At 35.4% G+C, this 19,749-nt stretch overlaps 4 protein-coding genes across 4 annotated transcripts in view; 2 read left to right on the forward strand and 2 right to left on the reverse strand.

Annotated features, from left to right (window-relative positions):
* Positions 1-2,672: 2,672 nt before the first annotated feature.
* Positions 2,673-6,222, forward strand: LOC108781897 (sodium-dependent phosphate transport protein 1, chloroplastic). The gene is made up of 8 exons (XM_018550012.1): positions 2,673-3,223; positions 3,299-3,458; positions 4,585-4,697; positions 4,776-4,907; positions 4,982-5,189; positions 5,260-5,404; positions 5,477-5,591; positions 5,682-6,222. The coding sequence occupies exons 1-8, from the start codon at positions 3,032-3,034 to the stop codon at positions 5,835-5,837; spliced, it is 1,221 nt and encodes a 406-aa protein (XP_018405514.1). The 5' UTR covers positions 2,673-3,031; the 3' UTR covers positions 5,838-6,222.
* A 328-nt stretch (positions 6,223-6,550) lies between these two features.
* LOC108781873 (uncharacterized) lies at positions 6,551-7,650 on the reverse strand. Its single transcript, XM_018549990.1, has 2 exons — positions 7,267-7,650; positions 6,551-7,119 (listed from the first exon to the last, which is right to left on the reverse strand). Exons 1-2 carry the CDS (start codon positions 7,556-7,558, stop codon positions 6,551-6,553), a joined length of 861 nt encoding a protein of 286 aa, XP_018405492.1. The 5' UTR covers positions 7,559-7,650.
* A 4,134-nt stretch (positions 7,651-11,784) lies between these two features.
* On the reverse strand, positions 11,785-16,512 carry LOC108781894 (transmembrane protein 53). The gene is made up of 5 exons (XM_018550010.1): positions 16,152-16,512; positions 15,444-15,651; positions 14,189-14,341; positions 13,842-13,964; positions 11,785-12,865 (listed from the first exon to the last, which is right to left on the reverse strand). Exons 1-5 carry the CDS (start codon positions 16,364-16,366, stop codon positions 12,584-12,586), a joined length of 981 nt encoding a protein of 326 aa, XP_018405512.1. The 5' UTR covers positions 16,367-16,512; the 3' UTR covers positions 11,785-12,583.
* Positions 16,513-17,160: 648 nt separating this feature from the next.
* The window catches only part of LOC108781874 (uncharacterized), a 31,558-nt gene continuing 28,969 nt past the window's right edge, over positions 17,161-19,749 (forward strand). The window contains 3 exon segments of the mRNA XM_018549991.1: positions 17,161-17,224; positions 17,848-18,068; positions 18,071-18,170. Of these exon segments, the coding sequence (XP_018405493.1) occupies positions 17,161-17,224; positions 17,848-18,068; positions 18,071-18,170 (385 nt within the window).

A 19,749-nucleotide genomic window follows, 5' to 3' on the forward strand; every position in this document is an offset into this window, starting at 1 on the left:
AAAGTTACTTCGCGTGGAAAATTCAACGTTTCTGAACAGGGAAAGGTGTAGAATAGTACTTCATATCATACATGATAGCATACGTTACAACTGTGATTGTTAATAACTGTTTAACGAAGGACGAGTGACAGCTAAAACCTGTTGAGGGTTACTCAGGGTCATGACTTTGACAACATATGTCAAGGTCAAAGTCATTGGAGGGAGGTCCCCTGATTGAGACATTTACTATTTTAAAACTATAATTATTAATAACTTTTTAACGAAGGGCGAGCGACGGCTAGTTGTTAAGGCAAAGTTACTCAGAATCATGACCTTGATAACATATGTCAAGGTCAAAGTCATTGGAGGGGGGTCCCCTAATCGAAACATTTACCCAAAATTTTTTATATTTTAGTAATTATGCACCTCCCAAAAATGGACTTTGTTGGCTCGGGATAAGAGACTTGTAGCGTCTCAGAGTTTTTGAACATGGCCGGAGACGCTACCGCGTCTCCTGATATATATATAAATGCTTAATATTATATTCTCACAATTACGTAATTAAAATATCTGGTTTTGCACAAGAATATGGATCATTTGAAGTAAGCGAGTCCATATTTGAAAGATATTGTGTTAACCGTTCCACGTCAAAACTAAAAATAAATCTTTATTCTATTAAATTTCCGTAATAGGTATAATATAACACTCCTTTTCTTACCCTATCTTCTGTACTATAATGTCATTTTTTCATGTTTACATTTCTCTTTGTTTAGCAACTTATTAGTTTGTTTATTATGTTATCGAGATTTCGCGCGAATCGGCTATGACTTAAAGCCATAGCATCATGGATCTTTTAATAGTTTTGAATGACATATTAAAATCTGAAAATAATTTTTAATTTCCATATTTAAAATTCTGTAATTCTTATGTATTGCGAAGAATATTACATAATTTTGGCGTTTCGTCCAGGTTTCCACTACTGGATTCATCAGTAAGGCATTGCAGTGGAAACCTTATATGTTATTCACAGGGTTGGGTAGTGCTAAATTAAAAAGTTAAAAGTTAAGTTAAAAAGTTAATTAATTTTAACTTAACTTAGTTACATTTTAGACTCCTAACTTTTTAACTTTATTTAGTTACATTTTATCAGTAACTAATAACTTTTTATTAATTTTTTTAAAGTTAAGTGTCAGACCCAATGCGAACCACACGTAATCAAAGATACGAATTCCGGCCGGCTTGCAGCATGTGATCAGCGCCTTCGGTGGCACTGATCGCGTGTTGTAAGTATTATAGATATTCGCATCATTGGTTATGTGTTATTACGCCAGTCTGTTCCGTATTGATAAATGACACTGTTGATGTCCTACAAGTATAGAGGCTCTTTATTGTCCGCAAGCGGACACGAGTTTCCATCACTGATTCTAAAGCGGGGAGCACAGACTTTTGCATAACGCATAAACCATATACATAAAGAATTTGATTGGTCCATTGACTCATGCATAAGAAAATGGACCAATGAAATTCCTTATGCACATGCTTTATGCGTTATGCAAAAATCTGTGCTCCCCGCTTAACTCGCAGGATTTGCAGCTTGCAATAGCTTGTAGTCATTTGTAGTTTGCTGTTGCATTTATTCGGTTCTAATAATAAGAGTTTGAGATTTTGTGCAAAAACACAATGAGTGTTGACATTAATAATAGAATATATATATCTATATATAAAACCGAGTATATATAGAAACAAAACATATTATTAAAAAAGATATATATTATTATAAAAAAAATTAATATAAAAATTTTGGATATGTTCTAAAATCTAAATAGTTTTTTTTATTGTCACCCGTTATTATTAAGACTGAACCCTGAAATCATGAAAAAAATGAATTTTTAACTTCTAACTTTTCAATTACATTTTTTTATTAACTTAACTTTTAATTCAATTAATTTCATTATACATTAACTTGTATCTTAACTAAGTTAAATTTTCAAGGTTGTTAACTTTAATTTAACTTAACTTAGTTAAAAAAAAAAGTAACTTACCCAACCCTGCATATCAGTATAGTCGATAAATAGCTTGATGTGAATTACCTCCTTTCCAAATGTATTTATTATTATACATATTTAATTAATCAGTATATATACTTGATTGTGTTATAAGTCATTATAATTGTATCGAATTATTTATATTTCTGTACATTAATTTTTATGTAATGATAAATTATCATTAATTTAATTTTTTATTAATTAATTAATTTTTTATTTTTATAGTACTTTAGTTCTTTCTTTTGTCTGTCAGATTCTTTCGTTTCATGCAAAAACGCGTCGAATGAGACTAATTTCGTTAAATTCGCAGGCAAGGCGCGCACAGCAAATAATTCCTAAGCTATATTAGCAACTATAATTTATATATATTGGCAAAATATATTTATATTAGTTAATTAGTTAAATGTTAGGGATATGGATATATTAGCTTAATATTACAAGATTGACTACTTGAGTTGAATTTACTAATGAATTATGAACGAGGACAATGCATTGACCATTCTCTAGAGACTCTACATTCTCAGGACTTAGGCTTCCCTCTGTCGGGAATATTTGGATTGATCGTGAATCGTGTTGACTTGACACGTCAAACTGTGTCGCCGTGGTGCTCCTGTATGTCTCGCCGCGTCCTCGTCGTAAGTAATGACATTTAATTGCGATTCCTAACACTGACGCAAAGTGTTTATTTATGCGAAACGGACGCGTAAATGCAATCCCGGTCGGTTTACCGTTACGTACAAACGGCACATCATCGTAGAACGTTTGTAGTTCTACGACAGTGTGGAGGTTAGAAATTTGTGCGCTCTCCAGCAGTGCTCCACAAACGACACGTTTGCTCGTACTTGTCGACGTGGTCGACGTTCTCTCGTTTTTCCGCTGGCACGCGTTCAGCTTGTCACAAGCGAGGCAAGATCAGCTGACCAGGAACGTGCCGAGCTTGGGCCATGCGATGATCATTGGCGGTCGTTGAAATTGGTTGATTTTAACAGTGGGCCTGAAGATCGGCAATGGCAAAATTCAGGATGTTGCCGCGCACGTCGCGCATCGTCGCCCTCTGCTCGGCCGCGAATTTCATAAACGCCGCGGACAGGGTCATCATGCCCATCGCCATCGTGCTGATGACCGACGAGTTCAAGTGGAACCTGTACTGGCAGGGATGGATCCTGTCTGCGTTTGCTTTCGGATACTTCACTAGTCAGGTAAACGATTCGTACGCTTTGCGTCACCGCTGAATGAAAATGCAGCGCCTATAATGCGTCATTCTCTCCTTCAAGATCATCGGCGCGAGCACAGCGAGTCGTTTCGGCTGCAAAACGGTACTTATGCTAGCGGTTTTGCTGTGGTCCATTAGCACGGTCATCACACCGTTACTAGCACAATCAGTACCATTACTCATACTCTGTAGAGTGCTTCTAGGACTAGGAGAAGGATTAGGTAAGGATAACGAAGGACCCAGATGGCATATGATATTCTGTGAATATTTTGAGGATAATGTCTACAAATGTCACAAGATATACTTAGGATGTTCCTGCTTCTATTCATTTCTTCTTTGAAAACAATAATCAAAATAAATAAGGAATAATGATGCCTAGTCGAGTCAATAACTTGATGTTGGTATGATGTGGAAAAGAGTTTATTGTAGAAATGTACAGTTACGTTTCGATCCTAGTTTGGATCCTTATCAAAGTGAACGTCTAATTTATTACATGTCATTGTGCTGCCTGGAACACTTTACAATATGATGAAAATGAGTTTAATTGCTTAATAAATTAACAATGTTGTATTTAATTATCGTGTGAATTGTATAAATTAATGATGTTATTTTTAATTATACAATAGATTTATGTGAGAATTGATTGTGAAATATATATGGTAAATGAATTGCTTTATATAAAATAATAATTTTGTTTTTCATTTTTGGTAGTATACTGTATATATTAATTTAATGTAAGAATAATTATGGAAAATACAATATAATATACAATTGTGATGTGAGAGTTGTCATAGAAAGTAAATTATAAAAAGTGAAGACTTACATGAAATGAAATTAGATGGATCTAATCACCAATTTTATTATAATCAAAATATCTATAAAATATCCTCAGAATATGTGCTATTTGGGGAATGGAATATTTGAAACAGATGTGAGACAAGAGAGGTCTGTTTTTGTTTGAAATATGTTTTGAATTGGTATACACTGGTGCAATAAGTTGAAGTAAAACAACTAGTTTCACTTCAACTTATTCAAAACATTTACTACTCCCCATTATTTACTTGCAGTTCAAAACATTCTTTGGAAAAGAATACACTTGAGACCTCTTCTTTTTAATCCTTGGTTCATTTCTCCTTTTTATCTCTCCATGTTAGAAAATAATGAACAATGCAAAAAGTTGAGATAAAAAAAACAAAGGTCTATTCTTTTTACCTGGATTTCTTGCATCGTTCATCCTTCTTTTTCTGTAAAGAAAAGAAAAGAAAAAGAGATACAAGAAGTTTAGTTACAGCACAGAACAGTATTAATACATTCTGAGATTAGAAGTTAACTTGAGATTGTTTGTAGGCCTACCAGTGATATTTCATTTATTCGCACATAATGTTCCTGTAGAAGAAAGATCACGTGCTTTTGGCTATCTAGTAGCTGCTGGTTCTGTTGGTCAAGTGGTCGCATCTGTTGTAAGTCTCAATCTCAAAATGTACGTTAAATTATGAAAAAATTATGTTCTATAAACTGTATGTCTTTCTATTCGTTAGGTATGTTCGCACTTGGCGTGGCAAACTGGATTTTATTTATTTGGGACAATAGGTATCGTATGGACTGTATTGTGGCTGATGCTATATCAAGAAACTAATTCTCAAGATGAGATTCCGTTATTTGTTCCTAAAGTAAACTTCTGTCTGACATTTAATTCACTCTCAATTATTTCTTTGGTACTAACGTTTTTATAATCGATTGACAGGTAGCTCAGAATAGAAGCTTACGTTGGACTGAGTTTATTGCTCATTGGCCGCTATGGGCTTTGTATATAGCACACTTTGCGATGAATTGGAGTAATTATATAATAATGCAGTGGCTGCCAACTTATTTGGCAAGAAACTTGTCTGCTAATACAGAGAGCATCAGTTTAACAGCTCTTCCTTATATCGTTAATTCTCTTATCGGTATTGGTAAGTATATAATTATATATATTTTGCACTTTGTTTTAAATATATTTTTAAACTATCCTCTTTTTTTCAGTTGCGGGTCATAGTGCTGACACATTGATACAAAAAAGATGGTCTGTTTTGTCCGTTAGAAGATTAATGACAAACATAGGCCTAATAGGACCAGGTGCTTTTTTATTAGCTTTCTGTGCTGTAGATAATCTGCTTGCTGCAGTCATGTATGTATAACAACATTATTCCTATGTTTTCTATTGTTTGATTTTTTTCTTTATGAAAATGTCATCTTACAGCTTCGTTTCGATATCCATGGGCCTCTGTGCGTGCAATTCAGCTGGTCACTTAAGTAATCATGCGGATATAGCTCCGAATCATGCGGGAATTACGTTTGCGGTTTCAAATACAATCGTATGTATTGTTTTGCCTAAAAAATAAGTCAAAATACGATCGCCACAAAGTTGATTATATTACCTGTGTCGCGTATATCTTGATTCTCAGGCAACAGTACCTGGAATTCTCTGTGGACCATTGACAGCTGAATTAGTAACTGCCTCGCACGGTTGGTGGATGCCGGTTTTCGTGTTAGCGGCAGCGATCAATTTCACCGGGGCTATAATATACCAAAGCCACAGTTCAGCGCTTCCAGTGTTGTGATATGTTCTAAATCTCACCTAGCGATTATTTGTTATTGAAAAGGAAGAAGAGGTTGCAAAGTGTTCGTTGAGAACACTAAGACGCCTGTTTACTTTTAGATTATTTTGAATGGTTCCCAATAAGGTAGCTATGAACGTTTACAAGAATGTTGATGTGATGCGTTTCGTCATCGCGAATCGGCCAGTCGAAGACATATCATGATGCTTTATTTATATCTTAAATAAATTTTTTATTATCTCTTTTGAAGCAACAAAGTGTGATTTTGACAGACAGTGCCATAACTTGATGGAAAGAGTGGAATTAGTTAAACAACTAATTGTGAAATACAAGACACATTTATGAAACTCATACACCTTAATATATATATTGTATCACTCAAGAATTAGCGGAAAACATTTTGTGATGTTATAATAAAAATTAAAATTTTTAGTTATATAGTTAGGATATAAAATATATATTCTATAAAACACGTAAGACTGTACATATAAAAGAAAAATTTTAACTTTCAAATTTATATATTTTTAAAATATTGTAGCACATGAGAGAAAGAGAGATGATCTGTTCACTTACGTGTTGTAAGAACTGGAAAATGAGAACAAGACTTACGAAATGATAAAATTTCAAACAATTAAATATAATTTAATAATGTTTATATATATAAGAATAAAAATACATATATATATTAATGATATTTCTGCCACGTACAGCAGATATTATAAAGATAAGTCCTTTCTCAAGTATTCCGACTGCAATATTTGCGACAGCGTGTCTCTCGATAAATTTTCGTTTAAACCCATTTTAACGAAGGCGTTATCTTGGAAATTTGTTACGCTCGACTGTCTCCGAATATTGAAAGGTTTTGCATCAACCACTTTCGTCGATTGTCTATCGTTATATAATCCCGTATTCTCGAGGGACATATCATGAATTCTTCTATTCTCTTGGATAGTGTCAACGGATGTTGTCACTTGTGTGGCATTTGTTGCAGTATTCGAGCAAGAGCGACATGCATCGTCCTCGCTTGCGTAATTTTCCGAATTGTAGCTGTCGCTTTGTCTTTCGAAATTTTCATACAACACGTGCGGTCCGATATTATGACTCGCTAGAATATCTTCGATATCACTTACCGATGGTTTTACATTTCGAGAATACTCTTCTCTTTTCTCTTCGATGTCATATGATTTACGAATATAGTCAGTGTGATGTCGCAGATATTCTTCGATGGAAGATCTTATCTTTGCTCTTATCTTGCCGTCGTCTGTAAATTTTGGCTTCGTCATATCTGTAACAGTTGTATCTTGCTTTTTATTACAGATATTCGATGCAATTGTATGGACTGATCGAATATCATTGGCGATGTCGTATTCGTCCGCTTCAGTATGTATAGACCGCTTTTTCGCGGCATATTTCGACGAAAGGAAATTCTTACTTGGTTGTTTATCCGTTAAAACGTTTTCTAGATCTTCGTCAAATCGTACCCTGGCCATATCTTTACCAATTATTTCGCTATCGACGTTTCTCAGATTAGAAATTGCTGATTTAATTCTCGCTTTTCTGTCGGGAAAGATCAAGCTTCTCACAATTTCAGCTTCTTCCTGTAAACTTGGTTTGCTGCTCGTTTTGAGAACGTTGTTTGCGCTTTTGTGTAAGTAATGATTTGCTTTGGGATCCATGTAATTTCTCTGAACTCTGTCTATCTCACACGTCATCTTTTCCAGCATCTCGTACAGTTTTTTCGTTCGGACGTTGTCAACGTGATCCTTGCCCTTCGTCCAGTCTTTTTCCCCTCGTAATACTTGCCACGCAGACTTCACTTTCTCCACTTCGCGATCTATATCGTCTTGCTCGACTAAAGTATGAACGATCGAAGTTTAATTTTAAATTATAATTTTAAAAAATTATATAATTTAACAAAACACATAAAAGGCATGAAACGAAATTAGAAACAAAATTTGAAGAACGAACGAAGTTATTCGATAAAAGCATAGAAATTTACATTCTTTGTCAACTTGTTTGTTTAGTATCCTTGTTGGGTTCCCAGTATCAAGTATTGGAAGACAAGTATCTTTTGTTGAGGAAGAATTTGTTACATTTGAATCTGGATCAATTGTCACGAAATCAATATGTGACTTTAATTCCGGCAAGACAGCGGATGATCTTCGTTTCAAAAAGTCTATGTAATAAATATTACATACGGATGAAAAATGTAAAAAATTTTGAATTAAATATTTTTTATCTGTAGTATCCAAATATCATCTGTGGCTGTGTTTCAAAATTTATACCAACACTGAAAATCCAGTGACGTAAACTGTAGATTTTCAGTACTGGCAGTAAATTTTAGAACACAGTCTGTATTTTTATCGACTATGATGCAAATCTTAAAACGTGTAATAACTTAAAAATTCGAAAAAGAGACAATGTTTAATTTAATTAGTTAGTTTCATACCTGTCTTAGATTGAGATAATGTTTGCGCAGAGTTATTTTTGCGGCACAAATTAGTCTGTGATGTTAACGGACGTGACTGCTCGGTATTGACAAATGGATTAAATTCATAGACGAAATTGCTGGTCGCCAGAATTCTTTTTATGGAACGTACAGGCAATTTTTTTCCCTGGTTCGTTATATTTTCTGCTATCTATCTCGGAAAATATTTTTATTAATATTTGATTAGCATTAACAAATTTGTAACCAACATTCTTGAAATAAATTAAAAAAGACTATTGTATAATAATTTCAAGTAGCACAAAATGACATTAAAAGAGCCTATTTTGATCTATAGACATCACTACGTCATCTTTTACTTCATCTTTCTCTTTTTTGTTTCACGCTAGAGAGAAAGAGAAAAGAATAAACTATACAAAAAGTTCAACGAAAAATAACAAGAGTTTGTTATTTTTCGTTGAACTTTTTGTATAGTTTATTCTTTTCTCTTTCTCTCTAGCGTGAAACGAAAAAGAGAAAGATGAAGTTCAATTAAAAAGAACAGGCCTATATTAGATATCACTTTGCTACTTGGGATGTAAATTATTATTTTTTGGCATGAGATATTAATTATGTATCTCAATTATGGATTTAAATAAATTTTTAAACAATAGAAAAACGTACAATATCACGTTTTACTTTAGCTCCTGGAATATCTTTATTCAAGAGTTTTGCTTCAGTTTTATTCGAAACAGCATCGGCTTGTAATTTTCGATTACCGTCCAATTTATCATAATGAGAATTCAGATTATTCTTATTTTGATCGCCGTGCGCCTTCAGATCCCGTGGAAATTCTCGAAATTTCTCGCCATAGATTTTAGCGAGACGCGTTCTGCGCGGATTTAAACATTTTAGATGTATAAAAGTCAACGTGTATTCTCGTTTAGTAAGAAAGTGTAAGAAGATAGAAATTTTACTTTGCATAAGTATCCATGCAAATGTGTTCCTTTGAGCACAGCTTATTTCCATCCTTGTCACAATCAGCCGTTCTTTTGCTTTTGCTCTGATTACGTCGACGCGATTTTTTAAAGATACTGGAAATTAATTCATGTTACATGTATAATTACATACGTTTACGTTTAAACGCATACGTGATCTCTTTTCTTACTTTGTCCCGGAGAGAGAAGCAAATTTGTCTTTTGGTACGTCCGCGTGCTCTAGCAATGCCTTCTCCTGTTCTTCCCGTTCTGCTTTTTCCAGAAAAACAGACAGGCCGTTAATTCTATTATACTTCTCACAATTTTGTGTACAGGCAGTGTTTAGATTCACGGCGAAAGAGAATGAGACGTAATAAGAATACGAAACGATTCGAAAATGGTTTTGATCCACGTTGACCTAGAAATTGGCGTGTCTCTTTTGAATGTTCTTTTTCAAAACGTGTTTCGCGAAACTACATATATCCGGCTTTTAGATAAATAACAAATTATATTATTTTTATATGTATATGTATATTTTTAACAAAGGTGTTAAGAGCCAAGCAACGCTGGCTTTTTAAAAATGAGAAAACCACGTATTACGTATTACACATTGACGTAAGCTTTCCAACTTCATTCATGTTTGATCATAAAAAAATATCAAAATCAATACCCGACTTTATTTAAAAAAAAAAGAACATTGAAATATCGATGGAGCGAATTCGGATATACATTCATTCGTTTAATAGAAAAGGAACAAAAGGTTTTCTAGTTTTATTTATCAGTCTTTATTCGTATAACTAATCGACAGATCAAAATATATTTATATTATTTTTAAATATATATGTGTATATGTAAAGAGATATTAACGATACAGAACTATACACTCGAGCACCTCGAGCGTTCTCGAAAGTTTATCACCGATATAATTCGAGACACAAGGAAAAAATCTTGCGTTCTTCTTTTCCGTATCGATATTAAATGCCATGCATTTTCGGATTTGCATAAAAGCTAAATCAAGTCCAGCTTGATTCTTTTGTGCGGCTTCTTTGTTCCGCTGCGTAGGAAAGAGCGCGAGCGTATAAGCGGTGAACATATTGCGCGATATTACGTACAATTTTCTATCAAATGTTATCCATCTTGTTCTAAAAATTTCTCTTAATAATTAGTCCTCGGACACCTTCGCGAAGGAGAACGTGCACGAGAACTGTCCAACAAGCGAGAGATTCGCTTATCCGGATTATTGTATACATAGAATGTATGCGAATTCGAGTCTCTACGAGCTTGCGAGCTTCTAAAACGGCGGTCATTCGGACACGCGGTGGCGAAATGAGTTAACAGAAAAGTTCGAAAGAAGAATCAAGCTGAGAAAACGTAAAGGACTAAGGCAAAGGAGAGAGAGAGAGAGAGAAAGAGAAAGAGAGAGAGAGAGAGAGAGAGAGAGGATGTGGATACTATCGGTTCCTTCGCGGTTTCAGCAAAAATCAGAAAATTTTTGACAAGGCTCATGATGCCGCAAACAGTGCACACAACTTGACCGTAGAAATCTCGATTCTGAACCCACTAAGAATTGCATTGGTTGTGACAGCAATATCGTGAGGAGTCTTACAAAATTTTCAGATCGTAGAAAATAAATAACCAGCGAGTACACACAAAAAATATCATTCTGTATTGTTAAGAAAAGTGATTACTATCATATTTATCTTACAAAGAATCTTACCTTCAAAATAATCTTGAAATATACTTATTACAAATTTTAAAAGAACTCATTATTATGTACTCAAGACAAGAATTTATTTTCTTTTGAAGAATATTATAAAATTGATTAAAGAGAAGCAATTTCATATAATAAGTAAATCAAATTTGTTTTAATAAATTAAAATAATCTTTAAATAACAAAAATAGACAAAGGCATATAAGAGTCAAATACAAAATTATAGACAGCAAAATCATAACATAATAATAACTTTAATTACAGAGTCAAAAAAAAATATATAAAATATTACCTACTAATTTCTTCTTTTGTTCCCTCTGAGAAAATACTCAACTTTCTTCGAACATGACCGTCTATAATTCCATTATCGTTTTAATTTTGTTAATTTTACTGCGTTTATTAATTTTTTGTACATCTGAGGAGGGCCCAAATATGGAGCCGAAACGTAATGTTTTTCTATTTTTCTATTTTTGATTTTTTTAATTTAGAATTTAATAATATTCATGCGAGCGTTTTAGAAATTAGTAGGTAATATTTTATATATATATTTTTTGACTCTGTAATTAAAGTTATTATTATTATGTTATGATTTTGCTGTCTATAATTTTGTATTTGACTCTTATATGCCTTCGTCTATTTTTGTTATTTAAATATTAAGAGTCCTGTATATTCTCTTCATTTTTAAAATAATCTTGATTAAAACATTAAACTTACTAAGATTCAGTATACATATACATTTTGAATAAATTTAATGCTTGTAACGAATGATAGAGTTGCGGATATATGAACTTTTGAAATAAAACCTTGAAACAAACCCTTATTACTTGCATTTTTCTGTGTTACGTATGTATGTTTGTGACATTTGAGTTGCATATAGAAATAAAAAATCTGGAGTAAGATTAAAATCTTCATGTTTTTAAGCTTATACGAATAGTCATCGAAATACACATCAAAGTACAATTAATTTGAAAGCTCTTACGCCACCACGTATCTATTTTCTCGCTCGGCTCATTAAAAAATCCACAGTTTTATTTGAATAACGTTTCGTTCCAAAATGATAATCAACTTTATATAAAATAGCTCGGTACATTAACGAACGTAGCACCGTTTCCAGCATCTCGGACGTCGCCTCTTTGCTATGTGAAACGAGTGAACTGAACGAACCGCGAGAAATGTATTCAGCGAAATCTCAACCTCTCAATCTTTCAAGATCAGAAACTATTCCGCAAAATGTTTGGACTCCTTTTTGGTTTTACCATCGCAAACATTCCTCCTTGGCTCTTTGCTTATTGTAATAAAAAGTCGATTCTGTCCTAATTAATAATTATACGATTCTTCCGTCTTGGAATCGCAATGAATAGACGGAAGTACAAAGAAACGATAGGAGGGGAAGAATTTAGCAGCTTGAGGAGCAATTTCCAATTACGGAGATTGGGAGATCGTGATTGCGCAAAATGTGGATTCTGGTATTTCCTTCGAGTTCACTCCTTTCCTTGTAGACTGTTTAGTCCGTAAAATGTAGACGTAATAAATCATCGATCCTCTCTCCCTTTATACCCGCGAGGTCGCGCGTGCCACCAACGCGATCCTCTAGCGGGCAACTATAATTTTATCTATTAGTGTCTTCTCCGAATTACTAGTTTAGCTGTTTGCTGGCCTCGTGAGGCAACACGACACGCTTCGTGAGATCCGGCAGCGCGTCGTAGCTCTGAGAGCCGTGTTCGTCGCCGTGGTCGAGGGCCAGCAGGCTTCTCGACGGGCTCGGCGAGATCAGGCATTCGTGAATGAAGCTGCACACGGTGTTCACGTAGACGTCGCGGTAGGTCGTGTAGTGCTTGACATGCGGCGAATTGGTGAACAGGACCAGCTGCACCCGCACACCCCTCTCGGCCCGCCGGCTGGCGAACTTCTCCACATCCTGACGAAAGACAGAATCTCCCTTATAACAAGATCCTTCTCGTTACATCTAGGATTGTTAATAATGACAATATACATTTAATTACTAATTTTATATATGTATAATAAAAACTAAGCTCTTTTGTGTCCTCTTTTCTACGTATGTCTCTTCTTGTCTCTTTAACAAAATTTTAATAAACTGGAGTGAAAGAAAAGCATACTTTTTTTTAGTTAAACTAACATTTATGATATGTGAAATTAACATGTATTCTATTCATTTAGAATAAAAGAATTTATATTTTAAAGCACGTTATTTTTATGTTATTTATTTATTTATATATAAATTATATTATTTTTCCACTAAAAGTGTTAAATATCAATTTAACACAAAATCTTTAAATAACATAATCATATTTATATTAAATTAACTCAAATATAAACAATATGATGTCAAGGGCGATATAAGAGTCAAAAAGATTTTTGTTCAACAATGAAACATATAATTAGTCACTAATTTAAATAATTAATTTAAACATTGCTTAACACTAATTCGCCTTCAAGCAATTAACTATGATAATAAAAATATAAATAAGTATTAATAAATAGAGAGCCGAAACTTGTAACATATTTATATTTATTAATACTTATTTATATTTTTATTATCATAGTTAATTGTTTGAAAGCGAATTAGTGTTAAGCAATGTTTAAATTAATTATTTAAATTAGTGACTAATTATATATTTTATTGTTGAACAAAAATCTTTTTGACTCTTATATCGCCCTTGACATCATACTGCTTATTTTTATATAACGAGTCCTTAATTCTTTTTATTAATTTGTAACTCAAATATGTTAAAAAGTTCAACATAAAGTGCTAATTGAGTGGACCTTTTCAACAGAAATACGAAATATATATAAAGTTACGTTGCTGAGTGCAAAATTATTAAACAATTGATGTTACGTTACTGTTGGTGTTACTACAAAAAATGAAAACCTACCGACGCCGGGATCAGAGTGTCGCTGTTGGAGTAAAGGAACAGCTGAGGCCACGAATAGGCTTCCTCCACGAGGGCGATCGGGTTCGTTGGGATAGGCGTTCTGCTAAAAGCCTGCGCAATTACCTGACGATCATAAATCGACATATAAACTGTACGGCGTCGGTACAGCTCTGAAATGATCCGATCTATGGACATGATATGGTACGCCGCCCTGACAAACATACGTTTGCGATGAGATCGTGTCGGACGTGTTTGGCAATTAATGAAGATTACGATCGTTTCATGCTCGCTATAAATGTTCGTCGAGACAATGAGAATCATGGAGTGTCAACATGGCGTTCGTTTACCTCGAAGAACCAGAGTACGGAGAGGAAGAACGTGATGACGAGCGACATTGGTAGGTTCGTGACGGGGTGACCGCCGATAATCGCGCTGATCGCCTTGAAAAGTGTCGTTACTCTCCTCTCGCCGGGTGCACTGTCGAATATCACTCCCCTGATCTGAAATTCCGGTTAGAAATTCTTATATAATATATCGATAGCAAATAAAATAATTAAAAATAGTGTAAAATAAAGGACTCTCGATACAACACAAAGATATAAAGGCGAATGAGAGTTAACATTAAGAAACAAAGAATATCATCTTAACATTAATATATAAAATTTAAACACGTTACAATAATATAAAGAAATAAACACGAAAAATTTAGTCTATAAAATTATTAATCGTTCTATAAAATTATTTTATTATTTAATAAAATAATTTTATAGAACGATTACTCTGTAAACATTCTCTATCTTCTCCGCTTTAAATGCTTTACAATTTGTGTCTGGAATGTAGAATTTGTAATTTTACACAGTATATATTTTTATATGCGTGTCTGCATTTTAATCTTACATTTTGTAATAATGTTTTTAATTCTTCTTTCTTTTCTGTATTATACAATCCAGTAAACATTAACTAATAGTAACATAATTATTAGTTACAAAGTTTCCTACTCAACAATATAACTGTTTATAATATAATTTATAATGTAACTTGTATAAGTTACGTACAAAAAGTGTTATATTAAAATTTGTCGAGTGGGAAATTATAACACAATTATGTTACTACTAGTTATTGAATATTTATTGGGTTGTGTAGTAAAAAAAACAATAGAGGAATCGGAATACAAATCTATATAAAAAATATACACTAAAATATATTAATATTATACCTCAAACAGCGTATATCAAAATCACGACATAAAAATTACAAATAAAAATATATGTAACATTTGAAAAAGAAATCTAACAAAAATTATAGATCGTATATGATGACCTTGTGTGTGATTCAAAATTTGAGATAAAATTCTATTCCATAATTCTACGTTTAAAACACGAAAAATACTGAAAGAACTAGAAACACCCACGTATATAAAATATATATGCTACAGTAAGTATAATATTATACATGGTATAATTATATCCTTAATGTAGTAATTATGCTAAAGTATATTAAGTATAATTATATGCACAGCATATTATAGTTATGATACAAATTGCGAATTGTTCTGGCGGACTTTGCGTAAAGAGACGCAAGGATTCTCGTTGAAGAGTCTACCTTGAATGGAGTGTTGGCCCTCTGCATCGCGAAGCTGATGTGCTGATACAGGAACGCGCCGCCGTTGCTGAAGACGTGAAAGAATATGGGATGCTCGTCTAGCCGCTCGTCAGTGATCACCTCCAGCAACCGCTTGCCGATGTAAGGCATCTTGTCCCGGCGCCAGAACAGGTACTCCACCGGCGCTGTGTAACGCAGCGTGATGCAACTATGAGAACACGGACGTTAATTACTATCGAGAGATTAATTGCACTTCGAGCGCGGCGTTGAACGACGTCGATTGCTGATTTGCGATCGAATTGATCAATTCGACACGCGCGGATCCAATGCGTCATTTGCACTCACAAAAATGGAGCATTTCCGGTTCTACATTATATGGTTGCATTTTCGATTTCAGTGGAATTAGAAATAGAATCCTGCTTCGAATTTTATCGTGTATATATAAATTGTTTGAAGTTGAATCGATAAGAACTTTAATTGTTGCGACACGACAAGTCGAGGCAAGTCTTTCGCAAAATCATTCTCAAGGATTCTACGCCATTTATTAAATGCGCACCCGGTACGCACGCGAGTTATACTTGGAGAACCGTAGAATCGTATAGCCTCTTCGACACAAGGATTTTTCATCTTCCGACAAACTAAATGCGTGTCAGCTCGATCACACACGCTACCAGCGATTTGCACGATCATTAGTACAGTTTACGGTACCTCTTCTTCTCGTAGATCGAGCTGTATTTGGCCAGATATCGGTCCTGACAGCCGGCCCATCCAAGCAGGATTACAACCGGCCGCTTGTCCTCCTCGTACACGAACACGAACTCCTCCCGTTGATCCTGTCCATTTTCGGACAACATCGCGTCCTTCGGGGACGGCGGAAACGACGGGAACATGATGTAATAATCCAGATCCTCCTGGTCGCTCATCTTCTGTCCGATTGCTGTGCCTCCTGTTCACGAGGACGAAAAGGGAGGACAGGAACAGAGACGGAGCGAGAACGAGAAAGAGAGAGAGAGAGAGAGAGGAAGAGGAAGAGAAAGGACGGAAGGAGAGGATGCAGTCGGGGGTGAGGTAATGCGCCGGGCATGAACTAGCTTCGCCGGGAGGGTGACTTCTACTCGGCTTAAACTCGAGTTTGCGTCGTTGGAAACGCGCGAACCCGCTGGGGGATCGATATCCGAGGGAGTTACAGGAGCTAGGTCGAGCCGACGGCGAGGACGACAGCGCATGTGGGCGTCCAGTCCCATGTATGCAATGCACATGCAGAAGTGCATACGTAAGGACACGGGACTGTCATCCCGAATTCGCGAGGGAAAACGTTTATCCTCTACTTTTTCACACATTTTTTGCATATCGAAAATAAAAGTAACGCAATTTATATTTATTATTGCTATATACAGTCCGTTCAATAAGAGCGTACGGAAAGTCTGTCTAGTAAGAGCGTAGCAGACTTATCTAAAAAAAAAATAGCTTATTAGCTTTTTTGTATTGATTGATTTCAGTAGGATTATGGCCAAAATGCAATTATATTAATAAGAAGTCCAGTCACCAGCTGCGTCTATAATAGACTGACACCTCCGAGGCATACTTTCCACTAAAGAAATCGCATTCGTTTTGCAGCAAATCGTTTATTCTAACACAGTTCAAGCAGCAACGGGTACTTTGTTTATAATGCATTCAACACAAAGGTAACACCTACCGGCGAAAATAAAAATTCAGAATGTATCTTTACTCGACTATAGGTAAGCCTTGCTACGCTCTTACTAGACAGACTGTAGTGGAAAGTATGCCTCGGAGATGCCAGTCTATTATAGATGCAGCCGGTGACTGGACTTCTTATTAATATAATTGCATTTTGGCCATAATTATACTAAATACAATCAATATTAATTTAAAGCTAATAAGCCATTTTTCTTTGAGATAGGCCTAGTACGCTCTTACTAAACAGACTGTACATGGAATAAACGTAAACGACATAAATAAATTAGGAGAAATCAGTGCATTGAGAAATTCACGTAGGACGAATTTTTAATGAAATGACAATTTTTTATAATTTTTAAGAACCCAATCGAGCTTACGATATTTTTCACCCGTACGACTATCCGAGCAGCGTTTTAAATTGATTAACTTATCGGTGAGTAAAAATTACAAAAATGAACGAATTGCTTACTTTCAAAATGTTCACCAAGTTGTGCAATACGCAATCGAACCCTGGAATAATTTAAAGAGGACCGTCGGTCCCGCTCGCGAAGCGATCGAAAAGAAGGGATCTGTAAAATAGCGTTTCCATGGTAAAAGAGTCGCTGTTTTGCCGCCTCGCGATTCTCCACGATCTCTTCTGATCTCAAGCGAGTGGCGCCAACTGTGAACAACACGCGAGGCCGTAGAACAGGTTGCCATCGAGCAGGCGCTTCGCTGGACCGCTCGCAGCATCCGGGAGCTGCGCGCGAGTCTGGTAACGCGCGGGACCAAATTGAAGCGAGCGAGCGAGAGAGAGAGAGAGAGAGAGAGAGAGAGAGAGAGAAATCTTTGGAGGAGGGAGGAAGCGCGTTTCGAAACTCGAAATCTAAAGAGAAGCACTCAGAGCCACGCGAGCGGCCGCGCGACACGGTCCAAGTATTCGGATGCTGCGGTGTGAACAACGTCACGTTATGTGCATCAAAAAACGCGCGAGCCACGCGAGGCTCGCTTGTGTCGTCCTGTTTCTCGTGGCGATTACTCTGCCGCTCGGTGAGTGTATTTTCTATTTTTCTCCAATACATTATTCATTATATCACATTCGTATAAGCATCGTGGCACGGGTTCTTAATTTATTTATTTTTTATGTAATTTTATTGTAAAGTAACGTATTTATATAATGCATGTGTATAATCGTAAATATATTAATACTTCATATTTATTGAATAAGCTTTGTTTAATATTTATTTTATATCGTTGTTGATTTAGTTTCAAATAAAATGTGTGCGGTAAACAGGTATTAAATTGAGTAACTTTTAATTATATACATATATAAATTTTATATTAATTAAACATTTTCAACTATATACTGAATTAAATTATTAATTTTATCGGTTCTCTAGTGATAATTAGCTAAATTATTATTATGTAAATTACTTAAATTACTATAAATTACGTTAATTGAGAACATATTACACTAATATGTAATCATAATTGTATGTATGTACATTAATTATATACATATAAATTGATTATGTTACTAAATAAACGCAGCTTTTTAAAAGATTAGCTGTACATATAAAATTAATGAAATGGTGATCGATTATCGTTGTCTAGTCTTTTTACGAATGGTAATCAATTCGATGATCAATCTTCGAAGCTGGCGCGAGATGATTCAATCTTGAGCACGTCAGCCTGTGTCTGCATTTTAATTTATATATGGCGCGTCCGAAGAATAGAGAATAAAACAAGAAGTACGTCCACGTCCGCGAGATACTGTAAAGCTTAAAAACCGAGACGAGACACGTTTACTTCGTATTTTAAGAAGTGGTGGGGGCTATGAATAAAGAACGTTTAAGAGACCGTGATAATATGTAAATTTTTGTCTCATATAGTTTTGAACAACCGCGCGTTACGAACCTCTTCCCGTCCGAAATTAGCCAAGTGAGATTCCGCTTCTAATTACCTTTCACTTCGCCGCGTACATACGTTCTCTTGTGGAAAACGCGCGGGGATGATCATTTAATTAGATTTTATCCGTTAATCGGAAACCGCGCGTCGTGCGCGAAACGGAGTGGTACAAGTCAGTAATAAATCGTACACTCTAAGGACACGGCGAATTATTTCGGCGTAAGGCAAGGGAGATCTCTCCTACAAAGATTCCCATCCCTGCGTGACGGGTTGGGGAAGAAGGACGTAATGGAGCGGCTATCTTACATTAAATCCTCTTGTACTTTCATTCCTTAAAGGCGCTAAGAATACGCCTCCCATATACGACACGACGTGTCTTCTCCACCTGCGACGCAGCGCGAAATGGAGAAGAACGGTGTAATAGAGCGGCTATCTCACATTAAATCCTTTCGTACTTTCATTCCTTAAAGCGCGAAGAGAATATGCCCCTTACACCAACACACCTCCTCCATCCGGGATGGCTCATATCTTAAAAGTGAAAAATAGTCCACTACATCTCCGGGGGAGAATTTCCTCGTGGCGCGACGGGAGGAATACTCCATTCCAACCTCGGTTTTCCCCTTTACGAAGCGCGAGCGACTTGAAGCGCGGTCTGTTAATTTTCACAATGCATTGTGGACCTCGCGCAGTCACAATGAAACGCCGCAGCCCCTCCCCCCCC

Source organism: Cyphomyrmex costatus, unplaced genomic scaffold (assembly GCF_001594065.2).
Source record: "Cyphomyrmex costatus isolate MS0001 unplaced genomic scaffold, Ccosl1.0 scaffold92, whole genome shotgun sequence".
Taxonomy (NCBI): Eukaryota; Metazoa; Arthropoda; class Insecta; order Hymenoptera; family Formicidae; genus Cyphomyrmex; species Cyphomyrmex costatus.

Excerpts from the sequence above, each read along its gene's own strand:
- LOC108781897 (XM_018550012.1), top strand. The coding sequence starts at position 3,032 with ATGGCAAAATTCAGGATGTTGCCGCGCACGTCGCGCATCGTCGCCCTC. Across the intron at positions 3,224-3,298 it reads TCGGATACTTCACTAGTCAG|ATCATCGGCGCGAGCACAGC; the intron begins GTAAACGATTCG and ends CTCTCCTTCAAG. Across the intron at positions 4,908-4,981 it reads TTCCGTTATTTGTTCCTAAA|GTAGCTCAGAATAGAAGCTT; the intron begins GTAAACTTCTGT and ends ATCGATTGACAG.
- LOC108781873 (XM_018549990.1), bottom strand. The coding sequence starts at position 7,558 with ATGCTGGAAAAGATGACGTGTGAGATAGACAGAGTTCAGAGAAATTAC. Across the intron at positions 7,120-7,266 it reads TTTAACGGATAAACAACCAA|ATATGACGAAGCCAAAATTT; the intron begins GTAAGAATTTCC and ends CAACTGTTACAG.
- LOC108781894 (XM_018550010.1), bottom strand. The coding sequence starts at position 16,366 with ATGAGCGACCAGGAGGATCTGGATTATTACATCATGTTCCCGTCGTTT. Across the intron at positions 13,965-14,188 it reads CCGTACTCTGGTTCTTCGAG|GTAATTGCGCAGGCTTTTAG; the intron begins GTAAACGAACGC and ends TATGATCGTCAG. Across the intron at positions 12,866-13,841 it reads ACACTCTGATCCCGGCGTCG|GATGTGGAGAAGTTCGCCAG; the intron begins GTAGGTTTTCAT and ends GTCTTTCGTCAG.